The following is a 20,510-nucleotide window of genomic DNA, read 5'->3' as shown; positions in this document are numbered from 1 at the left end:
TCTGTGAGTTCCAGGCCAGCCTGGTCTACAAAGCAAGTCCAAGATAGCTGAGGCTACACAGAGAAACCCTGTCTCGAAAAACAACAACAACAATACAAAAAAAGACGTGCACCTCTGAGCAGGTCTGAGGGATATTTCTGAGGGGAGAAGATGACCCCTCAGAAGGAGCCCAGTGCCTCATGGTGGTGGCCCGGATAGAAAGTGGTCTCAAAGGAAGAATAACAGGCTACCAAGAAGAGACTAGATACCCTATGAGCATATACGGGGGGGGGGGAGGGGGGATCCCCCTCAGTCACAGTCATAAGGGAGGAGAGTAAGGGGAAAATGGGAGGGAGGGAGAAATGGGAGGATACAAGGGATGGGATAACAATTTATATGTAATATGAATAAATTAATAAACTATATTTAAAAAAAGAAATTGGTCTCAGAGAGAGTAAAGTGTTGCTACTTGTGTGTTCATCTTCACTCTTTACTGATGAATGAATCTACTTTGTGTGGCTTCCACTACCATCCTTTGCTAATATTGGAACTCAACATTTTTAGCTTTCCAATGTGAACTGAAGACCCCTGGCCTTCATCCAGGCCTTCTTCACCATGCTGATTTCTCCAGCACCCAGCTTCATGGTCTAAGAAGCTCCTAAGTTCTCAGCATCTCCAGGATGAGGACTGCTGGTATCATGCAGCACGATCTAGTAAAAGCCCTTTCGATATATATGTATTCATTCTTCCAGTTCTGCTTCACACAAGGACCCTAATGCAGACCCTTAGCTGACTCCTGATGCTCAGAAACAGGGATAGTAAACATGTGTGCAAGTCACTAGCCTTTTGAGAGTTATCATAGCATATGGTTCCAGACAATGCAATACGATCACAAATAACGTCATGCACATAGATTTGGCAGCTTAGATTTAAATTTTCTTTGAAAAAAATGTAAATTATCAAAATGTATATCTTCCTCATATGTGACATGTCTCTTCCCATTGTAACTTGGCACACGAGGAAGGTCCAACAGACGCTAGATCTCTTATAAGAAGGTAAGATACCATTCATGAGCCTTCACCTCCCCCCCCCCAAAAAAAAACAACTCTACCTCACACTGAGGGGTTAGGACTCCAATCTTTAAAACTAGATAGTAACATAAGCTAATATCAATTAACTGTGTTTACGACGGCTAGCAATGAATAATGATGGGTTGACATTTTAAAATATCTTTTATAATATCACCAAAATATTAAACATTTCATGACATATTGGATAAAAGGCACCAAATGTCTCTTTAGTTTTTACAATCTTTCTTTAGATACACAGTTGGCCAAGAGGTTTTATCTGACAATTTTCAAGGGCTCCATAACACTGTTTGACGTGTGTCTAGCCTTCTTAAGCATTCATTTACATAATTGTCAAAAACAACTAACCTGACTTTTATCAAATTTTGACTATTTCTAGCCATTGTCATAGTTCTTAGCCACCGGGATTCTAGGTCAGATGACCTTGTTCAAAATTCCTGCTTTGACAGTTAACATCTGCATCGTCTGGCACAGGGACTGTAATACTTTACAGCTGTTTCCATGTTTCAACATGAAGACGGTAATTGCTAACAGCCCTGGAAATCAGATACACTGTTCTGTGCCTCCTCTGCCACCTCCTTGCTGAATGAATTGAAATGTGTTTAAATTTCTGGCATTTCTGGTTTTCTGTATTACCTCCTTGGTAAAACTGTACCTGCCTTAAAATGTGGTCATGAAGATAAAAAGATAAAATTTGCCCGCAGTGATGCAGTAACTGGCACGTGACGTATATTAGCCCTATGGTTTCCGCCCATGCTGGTATAGACTTCACACACCCTCACAGTGTCAGCGGCTACACTTCTTTTCTTCCAATTACCTGTAACTGGGACATTATATAAACACAGTAAAAAATACCCATTTGTCAAAATGTTTTGATTTTTTTTTTAATCGACAGTAACCCAAACAAAAGTCATCCTTTATATTATTAAAAAATTGGAGTGGAATATGAATCTGATGCTTTTATGAATATTTAATAAGACTGAAATAAAAAGTGTTTGAGACCACTTCTCAGCCTTTATTTAGAAGTAACCTTTTTTTTTTTCAAATAAAATCTGACTCAGAAGACTTATGCATAAATATGTATAAGGCATGGAAGGCAAGCAAAGTGCTTTAGTTGAAACTGTAATCTCAGTAGGCTAATGTAGTGACTTCATACTACGTATTTATATAAAATTGTACCAACCCCTGTAGTAGGCTCTGGGGCCTTACTTAGGGTAAATCAAATGTAAGAAACCATTTGAAACGTGGTCATTTGGCAATATCAAGTTACAAAAGGAGAAGGGCTTTATGATGGACATTTTAACCAGATAACTAGGCTAGTACAGGGCACTTGGGGATGTGGTAAATATTAGAAGTGGGCTGCACAAAGCAATCTAAGTAAATTTAGGAGCAGCCCTGCATGTGGTGAGCAGCTGGTGCTCCCGGCCCTTGACATGTCTCTTTCCTGGGGAAGAACAAATTCCCTTTAATGTCCTAGGCAGTGATGTCTGGAAAAAATTCTAAGCCAGAAATCTCCATCCAGCTCATGCCCTGGGGACATACAGAAGCCCAGATGGAACCATGTGTTGAATTGGTACAAAACATTATTTGTACATTGTGCCTAGAGTTGCCTGATTATTCTCAGGATACAAGCTCTCCATTTCTGTAATGATCTGAAGATTCCAAAATGACTCCAGGACCTAAAACTGACTAGAACTCCCTTGAGCTCTTTAAAAATTAATGTTGACTGTCCCAAAGATGCCCAGAGATTCCCTGGTGTAAGGATATGAGCATGGTTTGGATTTTTTCCAGTGTGTTAGTGACTTTTCTATTGCTGAGATAAAGCATCAACACCAGGACAACTTGTAGAAGGAGGGGTTTATTTAGGCTTATATTTCCAGACAGATGAGTCCATCCTGGCAAAGAGGCATAGCATCAATCAAGCAGCAGGCATGGTGACAAGAGTAAGACCTAAGAGCTTACATCCTCAACAACAAGCATGGAGCAGAGAGAGAGAAAAGTGGATGTGGAGAGAGACAATAAACACTCCAAAGATGCCCCTAGTGATATATTTCCTTCATCAAGGCCACGCTCCCTAAATCTTACTGTCATGGCCAATCTGGGTTGACACTTGACTACATCTGAGAGCAATTAAAATGTAAGCTCCTGGACAAACCTGTGAGTCATTTTCTTTCTTTCTTTCTTTCTTTTTTTAAAAGCTGGTCACACAAGGATGTTCGTTTATTTATAAAATGTTAAGGTGTGTATGTGTGTACATATTTGTTCAACATAATTTTTTAAAGTAGACTAGTTTGAAAATAGGAAAATTTTACATCTTGAAGAAAATGAAGCTTTGGGAAGAGAGATATGAAATAAATCAGGGAGAAAAGCATTTAAATTTTAAAATTAAAATGAGAATGTCACATTCCAGAAAAACTCCCTTGCATATAATTTGTGAGAATCTAAAGTAGTTTGGGGATTATGGAAGCCTTTATGGATATATCAAAAAAAAATAAAGTTCGTAATTTTTTTAGTGCTGAGGTTAAAACTCAGGGCTGTAAGCATGGCTGTCAAACATGTCATCCTTGAACAGTTGTCCAAGGTGCCCTGGAGTTGTACACTGGGAAGAGAATTTATGACTTTGATGATGGATCAGGAGATTCCCAATAGCACAACCATTATTAATGGCTCATTTCTTCAAGGATTAAGTTCTTATGAGATCTTAGTTTACACCAGGGGGGAAAGATGAGCAAAAAGTTAAAAATAGAACTCCCATGTGATCCAGCCATCTTCCTGTTGGTCATATCATGACATATACTTGTGTGGGAGACATCTTTGCTTCTATGTTCATTGACGTCATTTTAAAATCTCCAAAAACTATTATAAGAATGGATTTGAAAAGTCCGATCATGAATAAATAATAACTGTTTGAAAATAAGTTTAACTTGATTTGAGCAGCATACATTATATACTTGTATCAAAACCCAATTGTACCCATTGATATGTACAATTTTAATTTTTAATTTTTTTAAATTTATTACTCTCTCATATACTAATTACATCCTGACCTCAGTTTCCCCTCCCTCTACCTCTCCCAGTCCCTTTCCCACCTCTCCCCTCCCTACCCACTTCTCCAAATCCACTCCTCCTCCATTTCTCTTCAGAAAAGGACAGGCCTCCCGGGGACATCAAGAGAACATGTTACAGTAAGATGAGGTGCATCCAGCCTCAGGGCTTGCATAACTACCAGATTCTCTGTTTTGCCAGTGTGAGACAGCCATTGGTGGACTAGCCTGTAACTCAATCCAATAGGTCACACATATATTCATCCTAACACTTGCAATCTTTTAGAGATAACCTGCATAATATGCTCCCCAAACAGTGCCACCAAGTGGGAATGAGGCAGTCAAATATCTGCATCTACAAAGGACATTTTGATTCAAACCACTGCACCCACGCACCAGGTGTTATGGTGTGAACTAACGTTTATACAGAGACTCCCCCAATTGTTTTCAGTTTTCAATTTCCAGTTAGTTCAAATCAAAAGAATAGCAGATGAGGGGACTTAGATAGAGGCATCAGAAATGACAAAGGTGACATTAGATCCTTGACTTAGACATCACTCCATTTAAAGGCCATTGTCTTCCACATTATAAATCTCAAAATTCACTCTCGTGGACAGAGACTTCAGCCTCTCTTATTGCACACTGGTCACTGGTTTAATAATCATGAAAGAAAGTTTAAAAAGAACAAAAAAAGAAAGAAATTTCTACTGAGTCTGTATGAATTGCCCACAATTATGGTAAAACACTTGGGTGTTATCAAATGTGCAAATAATCAGTGACTATTTGAACATGTAACATTCTAAAATTATTTTATGTATTAACACAAGTAAGACAAGCAAAAAATAAAGAGGAATAAAATAATTGTTGATATATCCTAAGACCAAAGACCCAAAAGCAAAGATAAACTCTAAAAGCAATTATATTCTGGCTTACTTTTACATACTTCCTCTGTGTTCCCACAGGGCTGCTCCACCAAGGGGCAGTGTTCAAATCTCAGGCACCAGAGTTCTTATCAGAGGCAGTCCCTCTCTACCCCACTTCCAACCCACTTCCCCACATACAGAAGGGAATGCAGGCTAACCAGGTGAGGCCTGATAGGTTGTGGTCACACAGTCGGGGAGGAGGACCCCACCTGTCAGAGGTCTGGGGGAGGGGAATAGGCAGAAGAGAGAGAGAGAGTAGAAGCAGGAAGATAAGAAGAGCAAGGGGACTACAATCAGGGATGTAATGTGAATAAATTATTTTAAAAAATAAAAATTTTATAAAAATAAAAAAATGATAAGGAAAGAGAAGTTGGCGTTTATTTTGTGATGTTTTCTCCCCACATCTAGTTTCTGGCTCCCACCCTATTTAGCCACGTTTCTTCCTGACCACAGTGGTTTACGAAGAGCACACACCTTGTTTTAGCTAAGTGGATCACTGGGCTAGAAATAGAGATGCTGTGCGGCAGTTCTAACACTGAGTCGTTCTTTGACCTTAGGCAACCTTTCCAGCAGAAATCTCAAATCATCCTAATCAAGTGAAAATGTCAGTTTCCACCTACAGAATGTAAGGCTCATGGGCTGTGCTATGACTTTCCTCCTTCGCATGAATAAAGGTCACTCCCAATAAAAGCACTCTGCTAGGAATATATTCCTGTGTGGATGCTACATTTAATTATCTGCTATGATTTAACCTAATATAGCAAGATAGTAAGATGGAAGAATATGCTGTTGGTTATTCTTTAAAGTTAAAATTAAAATAATAGTAGCTTTCGGTGTGTACATACTTTAAATAGATTACCATGTTTATCTTAATCTTGGAGTCAGAAGAGTCACTATTCTTGGTGTCTGTATTTAAAGTCTTGTAATTATTGAAAGGCATGGACATTGGATTGTGTGCTTTCTGTGGCATCCACATTTCATGACTATGCCCAAGCATGGTGTGTCAGCCTCAGCACATGAAGATATCAACATGGTTTTAGAGATGTGGTACTTAGTGTTGTGACAAGAGAGACACTGGAATATCTATGAGGGAAGAGCCTGCCTGGTTCGAGTCCTTTAGGAAACTGATCATAAAAGTCTAAGCCTTATCCAATTGTGGTAATACACATGTACAGTGCCCACACATGGGGACCCAAGGCAGGGAAAACAGACATTTCAGACTAGTCTGGTTACACAGACATCCTAGGTAACCCTGAGACTACAGACTAAGACCCTGTTTAAAAACAAAAATGAGCCAACATAGAGCTTTTAAGTACCCTGAACCTCTCTCTAACCTACTGACCAGTGGTTTGACTATTCATCCAATATAGGTTTCCACAGTCATCATACTGGCCGGCACAGTCCACTCCATAGCCAAGCTATGCCAGCACCATGCTCAGAATTGTGAGCTAACACATTTCTTTTCCATATAAACTTAGCTCATCTCATGTATTTTGTCAAAGAAATCCTTTAATATTCTTCGTCTTTTCCTTACTGCATATATGTGTCAAATAACCCCCTTTTTTCCTGAGGATTTTTTTATTCAATGAGTATACATTTTCATTTAAATTAAAGAGTTGTGTGACAGTATTTCTATGAAAATATGGACAAACATCTCTTTACCCCCAGATAGCAAACCAACCAGAGACCAAAGTAAGAATATCATCCAAGTCAAGCCAAGTGAACCAATGAGTTTCAGTGGGGTTATATACAGGAATATGCATGATGGTTACTGACAGGAGACAACTACATTCTCCAAAAGCCTACCCCAGCATGAATAACAGCTGAAAACTTGGAGCACACTGCACAACTTGCAGGCAACTCCACGCATTAGATAATATCTCTTTCAAGCAATTCAAGATGGCTGAGCCTAATCCAGATAAGTCTGTTGGTCGCCATCTCTTCCAAGTAGCCCAGTTGGTCTCTATCTCTTCCAAGCCATTCTGGTAGCCTCTGTCTTTTCCAAGCAGCTCACCTGATCTGAGGTTCTTCTCAGAGACTCTTGTCTGAAAATGTCTCTTGGCAGTCTTACCACTTACATACTCTTGGAGTGGGAAGGGCCTAGTAACACTGATGAGTTTCAGGGACTTCCTGAAGTTTGTGTGTTGCTTACTTCCCTAGCTTAATTACATAGCTTCTGCAATGGATGGAAAGTTTCACCTCCCATTAGAACATCCTGCATTTGAACAGGCTTCCACCCAAAGTGAAGGTTACTTTTTTCAGAGGAAATTGCTACATAATAGAAAATTCTACAGTGCTACACAACTTAATAATACCATATTGTATACTTCAAAACTGAAGGATCCCAGGTGTTCTTCAATAGAACCAAGAAACATTTAGAGATGTGGGTGACTGTGGTGGTGCTGGTGGTACAAGGAGTTCTTGGACATGCACAAATCATAAACCTATGCCTATGAAATAATTAAGTTCTTTGTGTATTTATTATAGTTCAAGAAACTAGTCTTTTAATAGATTAAAATTTTTTAAGAAAATTAAATATTCCACCATTTCCTGGAAGAGTTTGAGTAGCTAGAGTCGAAAGGTATTTTTCCAACATGCAAGACTCCTACAACTACATGGAATTCCAAATCACTCATGTATTTTATTCTACGAGTTTCATCCCATGCTCACACAGATATCACACAGGTTGTGTTATGTGAGCTTTCTCTTTTTAAAGTCACTGCTGTATTTTTTCTTTCATCTAAACTCATTAAATATATGGGACATGCAGGCACTGAATAATGCAAAAAAAAAACATCCAAAAGGAAACATTCTTATCCTCTTTCATTTTCTCAGCCACTGAGAAGAAATGAAAGATTTTTTTAACTACATACTTTCATCTCATCTTCAAATTTTGTCTTCCCCTCCTATGAACACAGATCTCTGATGGGGAAAAGTGGCTGGCAGAGGCTCTAGCTAAGCCTCGGCTCCACACTTCCTCCCTGTGAAAATATTACTGAAAGACGTGACTCATTACCACTGATGCCAGTGCTAAGACTGATCGTCTTCTGACAATGCTGGGCAGGAGTCTTTGTGCTGGAAGCATTCAGCATCTGTGGAGTAGAGGTCAGCAGTCAATGGAGGATACTAAGGGCCAAACTGAGAAACCAGGAGTGTACATCTTTGTAAGGTCCATTTCATTTTTATTAGTGTGTATAAGGTGTGTACTGGCTAGTTTTATGTCAACTTGATACAAGCTAGAGTCATCAGAGAGGAGGGAGCCTCAAATGAGGAAATACTTCCTCCATAAAATCTAGCTGTAGGCAAAACTGTAGGACATTTTTTTAAACTAATGAGTTATGGGGAAGGGGCAAGCTCATTTTGAGTAATGCCAACCCTGGAATGGTAGTCTTGGATTTTAAAAGAAAGCAGGCTGAGTAAGCTACAGAAAGCAAGCCAGTAAACAACACTCCTTCATGGCTTTTGAATCAGTTCCTGCCTGTAGGTCCCTGCCCTGCTTTAGTTCCTGTCATGACTTCCTTTGACGATGAACTATGATGTGTAATCATAAACGAAATAACCCACACACACGTCAACTTTCTTTAGTCATGATGTTTTATGATAGCAATAGTAACCCTATCTAAGACATGGAGAGAGGGTATGTGCACATGTGTACAGATGTCGGCAGAGGCCCAAAAAGGACAGTTACAGGAGGTTGTACACTGCCCATTAAGAGTACTGGGAACCAAACTCAGGTCATCTGGAAGAGTAATATATACTCTCAATTGTTGTGTCATCTCTCCAGACCCATTGATATGTAAAATAAGATAAATATAAATTGACATTTCATCCCACCTCATTTGGGACAAGAGTCATTAAGGAAACAAATGTTGATTAGGATGTGGGCTTAAGGGAATTATTCTGTGTTGCTGGTGGGGATGTGGGAATGTAAACTAGTCTAGCCACTGTGGAAATAAGAAAGCATGTTCCTCAAGAGACTAAAGGTATATGTAACATATCCCAGTGCCTCCCTCCCGAGTATTTGCTGAAAGGCTCTAAGTCAACATACCACAGAGGCACATGCAGACCAGTGTTTACCACAGCACATTCACGACTATTAGGCTATGGCAGGCACCTAAGAGCCCAACTATGGAGGAGTGGGTAAGGAAAATACAGTACACATACACAATGGAGTTTTTCAGCCTTTAAGTCTTTATGTTATTTGCACAAGAGAGGGTACATCTACAGATAATCATATTAATCGAGTTAAATTTCAGGAAGACAGATATGTTTTCTTTCTAATGTTACCCTAGATTTTACATCTTTACATAAAATCAAGACTGTGTACTGGACACAGAAGTAGGAATGAAACTGTCTAGGGTGATAAAGAGGACTGATTTCTTGGAGGTCTGGAAGGAATACACTCAATTGGTAGTATATAGTTGTATAGCCATGTGCGTGTATAACACAGTACCACACACAATGGACATATGCAGTGCTCGGTAAGGAAGAGGTGAAAGCAGGATGTGCCTGTCAGATGTTGCTACATCAGGAGAGGAGGATGCGGTAGGACAGAAGTGCCAACAATACCCTGCTGATCACTCAGAATGAGAAACAGACAAGGGCAGAGGGAACCAAACTAAAATTGCATAGGTGACTCGGGTTTGATGATGTGTAACAGCAACACTGACAGGATGGACAGTGAACAAATCAGATGATTCCACCATATAATGTTTAACAATAATGCTTAAAGAGCACATCTGCAAAATCATAGAGTAAGTATGTTAACTAAACTCCAAAACAACTAGAAACAAGGTGTTCTTTCTCTGGGAAGACATCGGAATTGTGCAAAGGCAAGACTGGACCAGTTAGTTTTTCCTTCAGACTTTCTATTTTGTTTTGTGTGTGTCTCAGTTCATGTACTGTCTAAGTTCATGTACAGAGAAGGCATTGGATTCCCTGCACGTACAGCTGTTCATGAGCCACTATGTGGGTGGTAAGAATTGAACCAGGGTCTTCTGGAAGAGCAGCCTGTGCTCTTAAACACTGAGCCACCCCCCATCCTCCTCCATTTCATTTTAATATTTGGTTAAACAAATAGCTTAAGCTTTAAAGGAATTATTGTAGTGAACACTTTTCTTAACCTAGTGGTCTTAGGCAGGACAGTTACCAGAAGGTTACAGCAAGCCTCAGCAATGATATGAAATTCTGCCTCAAAATTATTGTTATTGTTGTTATTGTTGTTATTATTATTATTATTATTATCATTATTATTATTATTATTATTATTATTATTATTAATTAAATGCAAAACAAAGTCTTTTCCCCTATGGATGACTGAATATATACTTTTTCCTATATTTTACTTTAATTATAACTACAACTCTTAAATATTATATGTAAAAGAAAAACAAGCAAAAACAAACAAATAGGAAACGTCTGGGAAGTAGAAAGAACAGCTTGGCTATACAACTTAGGACTTAGGATCATTCCTGTATGCAGGCTCCTGGTTGCTTTGTTTTTGTTTCATGTGTCATAGTCTTAGAGCTGAAGAAGAATCAACAGGAGAATCCCAATGAGTTCCAGTCAAAGAACTAACACAGGATGCCATACCGAGACAAAAAGCTTACAGCTGTCATACTTAACCAAGCAACACAGAAAACACTGCATCCCATCCCAAGAATGCCCACCCACAGTGTCCATTCCCACCCTGGTAGCAAACCACTCCTTCTAGCTCACACACACACACACACACACACACACACACACACACACACACACAGATGCATACTTCTTACACACGTATGCACAGACACACTGCCTATACTCTCGTACACATACATGTACATACACACACATACATGGACATGCACATGTTACACACACATACAAATATACACTGTTTACACACACACATGCACACAGATACACACATGCTTACACGCATGCTTACACATACACACACACTGCCTATACACTTTCACACACATACATCTACATACACACACCCATTCACACACAGGTTACACACAAATACATGCGTGCAGATACACACTGCTTACACACACACACACACACACACACACACACACACACACACACACCACTACTGTTGCTGCTGCTGCTGCTGCTGCTGCTGCTGCTGCTGCTGCTGCTGCTGCTATTTCTCTTTTATGAATGTACCAGTACTGCACAAAGGTAATCAAGGACTGCATAGAGCTATCGATTTTAAATCCTCCTACATTAAGTATAAATCAAGAGCGAGCCACTGTCCTAACATTCTAAGTACTACAGTGTGAAGAGGCTCATGAACTTGGCATGTCTTGTCGTCCATTGCTGAGGCTGCTGGATTTGACTATTCATACTTTTTGTGTTTAGATCAGACTCCAGTTCACAGAAAATTACCTAGCAGAATTTACAGGACTTTTCTCCTCTTCCCCTAACATCTTGATGTTTTCGTTTTTGGGTCTCTACAATAATAAATACCATGAACATTGTTTTACTAAAAATTAACAGAGAGAGAGAGAGAGAGACACACACACACACACAATAAGAAGTTTCTTTTCATTTAAAGGGCCTCAACATACATTATCAATTCAAATCAATTTGTTTTTCTTTTACACTCGTGTGTGTGTGTGTGTGTGTGTGTGTGTGTGTGTGTGTGTGTGTGTTTGTGTACAGAGGCACACTTATGCAATGGTATACCTGTGGAGGTCATAGAACAACCTTTCTGGAATTGATTCTCTTTTCCCACTTTAGGTTCCACAAATCAAATTCAGGTGGCCAGAGTCTTTACCCCCTGAGCCAACTTGCTTTTCCAGATTCTCACATTTTTAATGTACTAATTAAAAAAGACAAACATAGTTTATAGTAGTTTGATGGCCCAAATCAATTCTCTTTGATATTACATTCTCTAACCTTTTAACTAGTGATCCAAAGATGCTGGTTCTTAAATTATTATAAATGTGTTTTTCTCCTTGTGGGTGGCTTGGCTAAAATAAGGTTATAGAAAGAGACACTGTCTTCTTGTGACCAGATTATAGGGGATTGTTATCAAAATCAGATGGCCAAATCTCAGCTCACATTTAAAAACCAGCCTCAGGTGTAACGAATAGATGAAATTTCAGACAATCACTTCAAATAAAATTACAATTGATACTGGAAAGCTATTTTCTTCAACATACTGATAAGAAATAAAAGCTGGCTCCTAATCTTCTATGCATCTCAGCATTCAAGAAAATGGGATAAAAAAGGCCAAACATAGTCATTTTTAATTCAATACATGATGGGAGACATATGACAGGCGTGAGTTATAACACTCAGACTGTGGTTTCGTAACAGAGGTAAACAACCCATTAAAAATAGAGCGGCTGTCCTGGGCTCCTCTTCACACTGAGAGCAGCACTCCATTGCCCTGTGTGTTTGTTTGGTCTTGAACCAAGCACTACTATTAATAAGATCTCTCAAACCAAAATAAAATGTTTGCCAAATAGAGCAGGTCCCCACCTACCATCTTCCTCCAGTGAACCCCCACTTGTGTTTGCTTAGAATCCCTTCATAATTAAGGAAATCTGTTTTTGGTTCTGTGGCTTGAGTGTGAGGTATTTGTCTACAGGAGTGGACAAATGAGTAAATAGAGGCATACTTCTTTTAAATAGAATGTCCACAAATAGCATCGAGCAACAACTTCTAGACTGACAATCTTGTGACCCAGATGATCTGCAAATTGCTACTGCTGTTCACTCTGTCTTAATCAGGCAAACCTCCCACATCACTCCCTCCTGGGAAGAAACCAGCCGTCATGGATGCTTCATATGATGGAAGTCTGTCCCAAAGGCTTTGCTCAAGGGTACTTTTCAGGAAAGCTTTAACTGACATTGTAGAAAGTCCTGATTCACTTCAGTAGTTCTGGACAGTTTTTTTTTAAAGTCAAGAAAGTTAGTGAAGGGCTGTTGCAATTGTTCAGTGCTTAAGTACAATGGCTCCTCTTCCAGAGGACCTCGGGTCAATTCTCAGCACCCATCTGGTGGCTCACAACTGTCTGTGACCCCAATACTAGGTAGGGGTTCTGACATCTTCTTCTGGCTTCCAGGGACTCTACAAGCATATGGTGCACAAACATACATCTGCATATACCCATACACATAAAATAATAAACAAGCAAAAAAAAGCAAGAATTACAAGTAGGAAAAATAGTAAAAATATGTTATTTGGATAAGGCTCCCTTTCCAAAATGTTGGGACTATATGAACCCAGCTGCCATATACTCACTTCAATCATGAGAATCTTAAACTTTATTATTAATAGTGTCAATGTGTGTACATGTACATGTGTGTGCCACAAAGGTATGCATGTCCCACAGTGCACGTGTGGAATCAGAGCACAGCTTTCAAGAGTCTGTTCTATCTTTCCATTGTGGACTCCAGGGGTTGCACCCGGGCTATGAGGCTTGCATACCAAGTGCTTCTACAAGCTGGGCCATCTGACAGCCCCTTCAAGCTATTCTTTAAAAGACAGCTTTTATTTCTTTTCCAACAATTATGAGCAATACTTATAACAGAGCTGTTGCTAATAACGTGGAGAAATTAGACCATCTGAAGAGCAAAGACTAAAAAGCTGCACAAAGCAACAGGAAGTCTGGAGACAGCAACTGTAAAAGCCAGTTCCCATCTTCAGCAAGGCCAACAGGAACTCAGGCTCCTAACATCCTGCCCCAATAGCCATATCGTGTTGTCTTTTATCTTCACATTGCCTCATGTTTGTGGGCCCTGACCGTCACATGCTTATCCGTGGAAGGAGCAAAATGAGACTATGGGGAATGTTGTTCATACCTAATCCCTTTTTTTTTTTTTCAATAGCCAGCAATTACCTGGAGCGCTGCGTCACACCTCTAATCCCAGCACTTGGAAGGCTGAGAAATGAGGATCCTGAGTTTAAAAGCAACCTGGCCTATACTGTGAGCTACTGCATCCGAAAAGGAGCAACAAAAGCCACCACCGAAAGCAGCAACAGCAGCAAGAAAGCAAAATATCTCAGACATGCACAGAGGTGATTTCTCCCTATGTCCTATTGACTATGAATGAGGCGAGGTGTGACTTGAACATGCTAATTTGGACGAATTACAGTGCTTTGCCTAGTTCTGTGCTGTCCTGGATAAATGAAGGGGTGGCATTAGAGAAAACTCAGAAGCCAGGAATAAAAGGTTGACGCCTGTGGGGGCTGAGACAGGAGGATTGCCACAAGTTCTCATCTAGCTTGGGCTACAAAGTGAGGCCTGGTTGCAGGGGGAGGGGGGGTGAAGAAAAGGGGAAGAGAGGTAAGGAGAAGAGAGGAAAGGGGAGGAAAAAGTCTATTTGATGGGTCCGAGCCTTATCTACTTGATTTATGATTCAGAATAAAAAGATATTTAAAAGCTAATGAGTGATCGTGTCTTACTCAATTTTTATTTGCTTCCGTCTGGGTTTCTGGAAAAAAATACATGTCTGCTAATGAGCAAATAATAAGACCTTGCTCTTCTAGAAAGCCTTGTAGTTTACCAGGGGCCCATACACAGAGCAGCCCATTTGATCCTTACAAAGATTCGTGTGAGTCAGACAGCAAGAGCTTCTCATCTTTCCACACAGATGAATAATCCGGAGTTCAGAGAAGACAGGCAGCCACCCAGCTGTAATTAAATGCTGGAACTAGAACACCAGGTCGAGTTGTCTGACTACAAGCTCTGCCCACCAAGGCCACGCTTCGGCCAATGTTGCTTCTGAGACAGGGACACATCAAAGTACATGTGCCGGCTGGCACCTGTGGAAGAGGACGAACAACCTCTTGCCTACCTCAGGGCAGAGAGTGAACAACATGCCGATACCACCCTCCAGCTTCCATGTACACATGCACTTACACGCATGCAAACATGCATGCACCACATATGCACACATACACAGGAGTGATCTCATCTGCCTCATGAGTGCTGAGATTATAGACAAGCCACCCTATACTCAGCATTTATATGAGAGCTGAGGGTTTGAACCCCAGTCTTCACATGAGTGGCAATACCTTTATTTACACCGTGAACCATCTCCCCAAGCCGCAGATTATGTTCCTAACTGAAGCCGGTTAGGATGTGCTTTAATGTCATACACCATACATTGAAATTTTTGCTTTGGTACTTACTGACTAGGTAACCATAGGAAAGCTGCGTAGCCCTGTATTCTGTTGCTATTTCTATTCTGTAGACTGTCACTATGGAGCTAGGGTGATGCCTCTGTGATGACAGCATTTGCTGTACAAACAGTAACTTCGAGGAACGCAATTCTGATAACCTAAATTCACTTAATTGCTAGATAGGTGTAGTAGCCCACCTGCAACCCCAGTACTCAGAAGATAGGTACAAGGCAACCTCGGGCATGTCCTTATCTCAGGAGCAACTACATTGACAAGCTCTGGGTGCAAATTCAAGATCCTGCCTCAGTGAATACGGTCGAACTTGATGGAGCAAGTGTCAGACTCATTCTTCCCCACACATGCATACACATATGCACATATGCATAAGCAACACAGACACAAACTAAATCAAGTGAAATATTAAGCTCCTTCTTTTAATGGTGGCATGAGGTTGAATCTATATGGCTTATGTGAAGTGGTAAATTTTCGCATTGTGCATGCGGCATCTTACACCTGTGATATTGTGACTGCAAATGATCTTGAATTCCATCAGAAGCTGCAGATGTGTGTAATTTCACTAAGAGGTAGCATAGCTAAGCTACAGCACCATGTCAGTCAGCTTTCAGCCATGCAATCTCCATGGCTTCTGGCCCTTTCCAAGTTCTTGATAGTTGAAGTTTTCATATGTCTGACATGTTTCTGGGACTAGGGCATAAAATTTTAATATTTCTTCACAGTTTGGGTTTCCTGCAAAATTCCTACTGTGTTTTAAAAGGACATACTTGAAATTCAAAAAGGTTATTTGCCAGGTAGTGAGGAGCACCTTAATTTACCTGGAGGCCTCGAGTTCTGGAAGACTATACTGTAACTGCAGAGACACCCGAGAGGTGTAAACTGTACATTTGCTTTGCCTTTCTCTGCAGGTACATACTCTATACAGGGTAAAGTCCCTTTCTTTACCCCAGGAAAATTTATTTTCTTTTTAAACTCTTCCTTTCTCAAAATATAAGGAAACACGTCTTTCCGAAAACAGTTGCAGATTCATCGTCTGTGGGATTTCTCGCCTGCAGGACTATCTTCCTCTCTTCCCAATCATACACACGTACATGCCTCATTTCATCGCCGTAGACCAGTGTTTCTCAACCTTCCGAATGCCCTGACCATTTAATACCATCTCTCATGTTGTGGTGACCTCAACCATAAAATTATTTTGTTAGAACTCCATAGCTACAGTTTGCTACTGTCAGGAATTGTAATGTAAATATCCTGATGTGCAGGATATCTGATATGCGACCCCTGTGAAGGGTCGTTGGACAGCCCCCTGTCCCCCTCCCCCACCAGGGGTCAAAATCCACAGGTTGAGAACTACTGTCAAAGACAACAACTGATTGGAAGAGAAGAACAGCAATAAAGTTACCACTGTAGGCGATAACAAACCAGACCCTCTCCAGAAACTTCCTCTCCTCTTTCAGGATGCTGCAGACTAGACAACAGAGCTATCAAATGATTGATTTTTTTTCACCATAGTATGCTTACTACAACTAATATTTTATAATTTTTGTTATACCCACTCCAAATCCTCCCTCCCAGGCATCCCTAGCATGTTCCTCTCTCTTGTGTAGGTTTTGTGCAAGCGGCCACCATTGCTGTGTCATGTTCAGAAGAAAGAATTTCACAGCTCTTACATTCTTTCTGACCCTTTTCCCACAGCATCCCCTAAGCGTGGCGCTAAGGTATTAAAGTTGTTCCGTTTAAGATGAAGTATTCAATTGTCAGTTACTCTCAGCACTATAGTCATGTATAGTCTCTATATTAACTGCTAGCTACTGCTTCTCTAGACAAAGTTGAGGGCAGAACCAGTCTACAGATATAAAAATAAACATTTAGAAAGCAGCTTGACAACATGTCCATTTAGCAAAACAACATTAGTCTCTCTCTCTCTCTCTCTCTCTCTCTCTCTCTCTCTCTCTCTCTCTCTCTCTCTCTCTCTCTCTGTCACACACACACACACACACACACACACACACACCAGCTATGATTGATAATACCAAGCATGAATTCCCTCCTATGAAGCAGACATCTATCCTCACACCTTTGTGCCACTTTTGCACTAGTGATGACATCTTGCATAACAGGGTTTACCACTTGGTCATACCATTGATAGATTTTTCTCTCTTTAGTAGTCTGAATGAGAAAGATTTCCTAGAGGCTTGTGTATTTGAACACCCAGTGCCCTATCAGTGGTGCTGTTCGGTGACATGATGTAACTTTTAAAAAAATATTTATTTATTTATTTATTTATTTATTTATTTATTTATTTATTTATTATTTATACATATTCTGCTCACATGTGTGCCTGCCCACCAGAAGAGGGCACCAGATTTCATTGTAGATGGTTGAGAGCCACCATGTGGTTGCTGGGAATTGAACTCAGGACCTTTGGAAGAACAAGACAGTGCTCTTAACCTCTGAGCCATCCCTCCAGCCCCATGATGTAACTTTTAAGGTGTGGAATTTTGCTGGAGGAGGTCTATTATTAGGCTTTGAGAGTTTATAGCCTCACCACATTTCTAGTTCCATCTCTTAGCTTCTTTCTTGTCACTGCAGTTAAGATACTATCTTTTACCTTGCTGCCAGTTGCTGCCATGCCTTCCCTGCCATTATGAACTTTAACCCTCTGGAGCAATAAGCCAAAATAAACTCTTCCTTAATTTGCTTTTGGTCATGGTATTTGTGGTGGTTTGAATAAGAGTGGTCTCTGTAGCCTCATGTGTCTGAACGTTTAGTCACCAAGAAGCAGAGCTGTTTGAAAGGATTATAAGGGTTAGGAAGTGTGGCCTTGTTGAAGGAAGTGTGTCATTGGGCATGGCTTTGAAGTTTCAAAAGCCTACACCACACCCAGTCTCTCTCTGTCTCTCTCTCTGTCTCTCTCTCTGTCTCTCTGTCTGTCTCTCTCTCTCTCTCTCTCTCTCTCTCTCTCTCTCTCTCTCTCTCTCTCTCTCTCTCTCTCCCTCTCCCCACCCCTCCCCATTGCATATCAGGATGTAGCTCTCAGCTGCTTCCCCATCACCGTTGCCTGCCTACCACGATGCTAAAGGAGTAAGCCTCTAAAACTGTAAGCAAGCCCCACAATTAAAAGCTTTCTTTTAGAATAGTTGCTTTGGTCATGGTGTATCTTCACAGCAATAGAGCGGTAACTAAGACAGACTTTGATCACAGCAGTGGAAAAGTAACTAATACATCTGCCAATGAACTGCATAGCACTTTCTAGCATGATGAAAACTAGCCATCAGAGAGGAAGTTTTCAGATCAACTACATACTGATTCCTCTCTGTCCTGCAGCTTCTGTAGGTGGTTTCTTCAGCAGTGATATCTTAGCATCTAGGAAGTGCCCTTTCTTCAGGTGGGAGCACTGAGGCATAGAGACATTAAGTAACTTACCCAAAGCTACTCAATTAGTAAATAACAAAGGAAATATCTGCACAGGAGGATCAAACCCTAATGCCGTGCTCTATATCACACTATCTCTGACCTGTGACTTTTTCTCCCAGTGTCTGCAGCTATAAATCTCTACTCATCTCCAAGTGCTGCCTCTTCACACTGAAAAAATCGTATAAGCAAAATATCCTTGTACTTAGTTATCATGGGTTCTGAAATAAGTACACATATCCACAGAAATGAAAAATACATAATATTCAATAAATGAACTCATTTCTCAAAATCACTTTGCCCAGGCTCGTCCCTCGTAGGCCTTGAGTGTTCAAGTCCTGGTGGCAACAAATGAACTGAACCTGAGGGTTCCCTGCTTTGAGACAAAATTCTCTCTGATGTTTAAAACAGTTGTAAGTATTTTCACTATAAAAGAATCTTTGTTTTTCCACTCAGCTCTGCTTGTGAAGAAATCTTAGTACATCTAGTCAGGGGACTGAGAGGAAACAGACAGGACAGGGACAGGGAGTAAAGTAAAGTGTATGCCTACAGAAGAACAAACTCCTTAAAGAGAAACCAACAAAGGCCGCTCCTCAGTCTGAGAATAACTAGGTGCCATCATCACCCTATGATTAGAGAGGGTTCCTGGAGCCCAGAAAGGAAAAGTGCAAGTTCACACAGGAGACTGCCCCTCTGTGTTGATTACCTCCTTGAGAAGGTTACGGTCATTCCATGGGACCCAGAAAAAAACTAATCCTGAGGAATAAGTTCGAAAATGTCTTCCATTTTCATGAGCATGGCTCCTCAGACCCATGAAACCAGAGCAGGCAAAGGTGCCTGTGGTTTCTCCATAAAAGGCAGCCTCTGGCCAAGCAAGAAGAAGACACAGTGGAGACGTAGAACCTGAGAAGTCTGCTGTAAACGCCTCATGTGCTTTCCCCCCTTCCCAGTGAGACATGTCTGTTGGCAAGGCCCCTTTTCAGCTCAGCTTAGGTAGCCAAGTTGCTAAGACCACACGGGGGCAATTTCTCTGACATTTCTAAGAATGTTACAATCATCACAGCAAACTACCTGTTCCTCTGGCTCTCTCAAACTTTCTGCTGCCTCTTCTGCAGAGGTACTTGAATCTTAGATGCAGGAGTTGTGTTAGGGATATCAGCTGGGATGGGTTTTTGTTTTCTAGAAAGATCACCATCTGTTGTAAAGATGAGGGGTGAGAACCACACCTGCCTGTAGGAATAAGGATAAATATTTAGGGTATAATTAGGGAGTATGCTGATTACTAAGGTGGGGGTTGTAAGTTAGCCACCAAGATCCAGGACTTCACTAGCCTCAGGTAATTAGGTAGGTTTCCAGTTTCAGGCATGATTTTATTCTTGTTGAGTCCAATTAGAGAGCTGTTGGTTGCCAGCAACATACGTATACCACTAAGGCACACTTAGTGTCATTGTGGTATGATGGTCGTTGTGGTTCATAGACATCATAGCTGGGCAGGACTATTGTTTGCTTCCTTCCTTTGGAAGCTTATATGTCACCTTCTGGTACCATAAATACTAATCCTCAGTCAGGAAAGTTTCTGGTCACTTGGAGATAGTGACTGACTATTCATTGGCAAAAGAAACTTTTTTTCTGAAAGAGAAGCTTCCTCATCTATGAGCTACATGTTTCAAGGAGCAAGATGTACTGAAGCCATGTTTACTCTGCAATCAACAACAACAAAGTTATCATAGATGTGGAGTCATTTATCTGTGCCCAAAAATCCCTAATCTACCAACTGAAGCCAGTCCAGGGGATGCTGGTTGTACTGGGAGAGATCATGTAAGATAGAGGTGACATTAGAGGAACATGGGCCAGGGCCAAACAGCTTCACAGAGCGTGGGACTGGGTTCCAGATAAGACCTGGTTGGCTAGAG

The 20,510-nt window shown here is 40.7% G+C and overlaps 1 protein-coding gene across 1 annotated transcript in view; it reads right to left on the bottom strand.

Moving 5' to 3' along the window:
* LOC311582112 (uncharacterized protein) overlaps nucleotides 1-20,510 on the bottom strand; it is a gene marked incomplete at its 5' end in the record, with an annotated part of 156,129 nt that overhangs the window by 29,280 nt on the left and 106,339 nt on the right. The window contains one exon of the mRNA XM_084754865.1: nucleotides 8,051-8,126. Within this exon, the coding sequence (XP_084610991.1) occupies nucleotides 8,051-8,126 (76 nt within the window). The remainder of the gene's footprint in view (nucleotides 1-8,050; nucleotides 8,127-20,510) is intronic.

Source organism: Acomys minous (assembly GCF_964271855.1).
Source record: "Acomys minous genome assembly, chromosome: 13".
NCBI classification, from domain to species: Eukaryota; Metazoa; Chordata; class Mammalia; order Rodentia; family Muridae; genus Acomys; species Acomys minous.
Note: the sequence above shows the minus strand (reverse complement) of the source record. Positions and strands in the feature narration are given on the sequence as shown.